Source organism: Hylaeus volcanicus, unplaced genomic scaffold (assembly GCF_026283585.1).
Source record: "Hylaeus volcanicus isolate JK05 unplaced genomic scaffold, UHH_iyHylVolc1.0_haploid 10381, whole genome shotgun sequence".
Classification (NCBI taxonomy): Eukaryota; Metazoa; Arthropoda; class Insecta; order Hymenoptera; family Colletidae; genus Hylaeus; species Hylaeus volcanicus.
The window spans coordinates 1-2,707 of NW_026532171.1; the positions used below are offsets into that span (position 1 = coordinate 1).

General features: G+C 37.9%; 1 protein-coding gene across 1 annotated transcript in view; it reads right to left on the reverse strand.

Annotated features, from left to right (window-relative positions):
• Positions 1-105: 105 nt before the first annotated feature.
• Positions 106-2,707, reverse strand: part of LOC128882320 (uncharacterized) — a gene marked incomplete at its 3' end in the record, with an annotated part of 2,930 nt that continues 328 nt past the window's right edge. The window contains exons 2-4 of the mRNA XM_054133899.1: positions 1,401-2,499; positions 1,074-1,280; positions 106-992 (exon numbers count right to left, since the gene is read on the reverse strand). Of these exons, the coding sequence (XP_053989874.1) occupies positions 106-992; positions 1,074-1,280; positions 1,401-2,499 (2,193 nt within the window). The remainder of the gene's footprint in view (positions 993-1,073; positions 1,281-1,400; positions 2,500-2,707) is intronic.

Consider the following 2,707-nt stretch of genomic DNA (forward strand, 5'->3'; position numbering starts at 1 on the left):
TTGTCGTTTCGTTCGTGGCCGTTCGTGTATATTTAATTTGATGTTGAATACAAATTCATCATTTTTCGGGTTCCATGGAATTCCAAGCACTTTGACAATGCTTACATTTTGCTCTTTGTCGCACTCAGGGATAGCTTCAAGTAATTCAGGCGAATTACTGACGATTTTCCTCAGATTGAAGCCGTACTCATCAAATGCCTGCTTCATTTCACGTAGAATGGACAATGCTTCATCAACCGTCTCGGCCCCACCCGAATAGTCGTCAACATAAAAGCATTTCAAAATTGCCTTCGCTGCTCGTGGGTATTTTTCCTTGACCCTTTGAGCAATTTCGTGTAAAGATCTAATGGCAAGATATGGAGCATCCTTCAAACCAAATGTTACTGTCGTCATTTTGTAACTTTTTATCGGCTCGTCGCAAGATTCTCGCCATAGGATCATTTGTAAATGTTGTTGGTTTTCGTTTAAGCGAATTTGCTTGTACATCTTTTCTAAATCTGCTATGACAGCGATTTTTGGCTCTCTCCATCGCATGATCAATTCAAAGATTGAAGATTGATCGATTTTTCCCACAACCAATTGCTCGTTCAAAGATTTTCCATTTGCCGTTTTGTTCGAGGCATTGTACACCTGTCTTAGCTTGGTTGTGGTACTATTTTTAAACACTGCGTGGTGGGGAATGTAGTGGCTGTCGATTGGTGGATTTTTTTCCAGCACTAAATGTCCCAACTCAATGGATTCATTGATAGTTGCAACGTATTGTTTGTGAAATTCTGGATTTTTCGCGAATTTTTTCTCCAATTGGAATAAAGTTGCTAACGCTATCTTACGTGAATCACCGAGACATGGTCCGTTTTCAGTTGTAAATGCCATTGAAACATTTAATCTGCCGTCGTCGTCTCTTTTTGTTGTTTTTACGTAATACTCTTCACGACAACGCTCTTCATCGCTCGGTTCTGTTTCACTTTCATCACTATCGACGCATTCAAGATCTTCAGATAAGAAAAAATTCGAAATTTCTCGTTCAATTTCTATATTTGAAATCAATGATGTAATTTTTATTGGAGTGTTGCGTGCTTCATTTTTTTCTGGGCCCATTATCAACCAGCCCAATTCACTATTTACTGCAATCGGAGCATCGATCGGCCCCTTGATTAGGCCGTTTTTTATAATTGCTGTAAATGCCGCGACATCCAACAGCAAATCGATTTCATTTTCGTCGTTGATCGTTGGATCTGCATACAAAAGATTTTGAAGGTAATCATAACGCTTCAAATCGTCTTTAAAATATGATAGGTTTGTAATTTTTTTCATAACAAGCGCTTCGGTTTCGAGTTCGTAATCATCAGAAAAATGTGGTCGCAGTGTAAGGTTTGTCATTTTACCAGCGGTCGACTTACGTCCCTCTACACCCTGCACTTCAGCATTCACACTGTCTGAGTCAAGACCCAATTTTTGGAATGCATTTTCAGTTATTAAAGCACCCTGTGAGGCACCATCGATTACCGATTTTAATAGCACTTTTTCGCCGTTTTTTGATAGTACATTCACAAATGCCGTTGCTAACAATTTATTTGTATTTTTTGTCGTTGTCAATACTTGAACTTGCGATGTTTCGTTACTTTTGCTGCTCGTTGCTTCATTAATAGTGGTCGTCGTGAGCAGTGTCGTTTTCTTTTCGTTTGCTTCTTTTTTTGTTTCGAAATGCAGCAAGGTGTTATGTTTCTTGCCGCATGTTTTGCACGTATTGAATTTAGCTTTGCATTCACCGTCATGCTTTTGAATGCAAATAACACACACTTTTTCGGATTTTGCCCATTCACTTCGTTCTTTCACTGATTTATTTTTAAATTCAAAACATTTGTAGACAGAATGAGGCTTATCACAAAATGTACACTTGAATGCCGTTGGTGAATCGTCGATTTTTTTGATTTTTTTTCCAAAATTTTCATTTTTTTTGTCATATTTTTCATGTCCACCTTCAGCTGATAGCAATGCCATGAAGCGATGCTCGATGTAATTTAAGAAGTCGGATAATTGTTGTAGCTCGCGAACATCGACCAATTTGGATTCGTAGTCGATTAAAGTTGTTTTGCTTAACTTTTTCTTTAGAATGTGAATGACGAGCGGATCCCAATTTTCAGTATTCACATCGAAATTACGGATCGCCATCATGCACTCGTACGTTACATCGTAAATGTTGCGTAGGCTGCTGCTCGTTTCAACTGTTTGGTTTGGCAATTCAAGAATTTTATCAATCAACTTGCCAACATTTTCTCTTTTATTGCCATATCGTCGTTCCAAAACATTGTACACGTCTTGATAATTTGATTCTTCTGGTGTCAAATACTTGATTTTTTTCAATGCTTCTCCTTTTAAACAAGACTTTAAATACTGCACTTTTAATGCGTCCGAAATCGAATTGTTGTCGTGAATTATTTTTCCAAAAAGGTCTTTGAACTCGCGCCAGTCATCTTTTTCACCGTTAAACTCTGGTAGCTTTATTTTTGGTAATTCAACGTTTGATTTTTGATTCGATTTTTCTTTCACATCATTTAATTTTCCGCACAATTTCATAAATTTTTCTTGCATTTCGTGGAATGGAATTTCGTTGCACCAAACTCTTTCTGCTGACACCTTTACTTGTCTGTACGTAGCTCTTAATTCAGCCCAAACCGTCTTCAACTGCTCTAACTGGGCGTTGGCT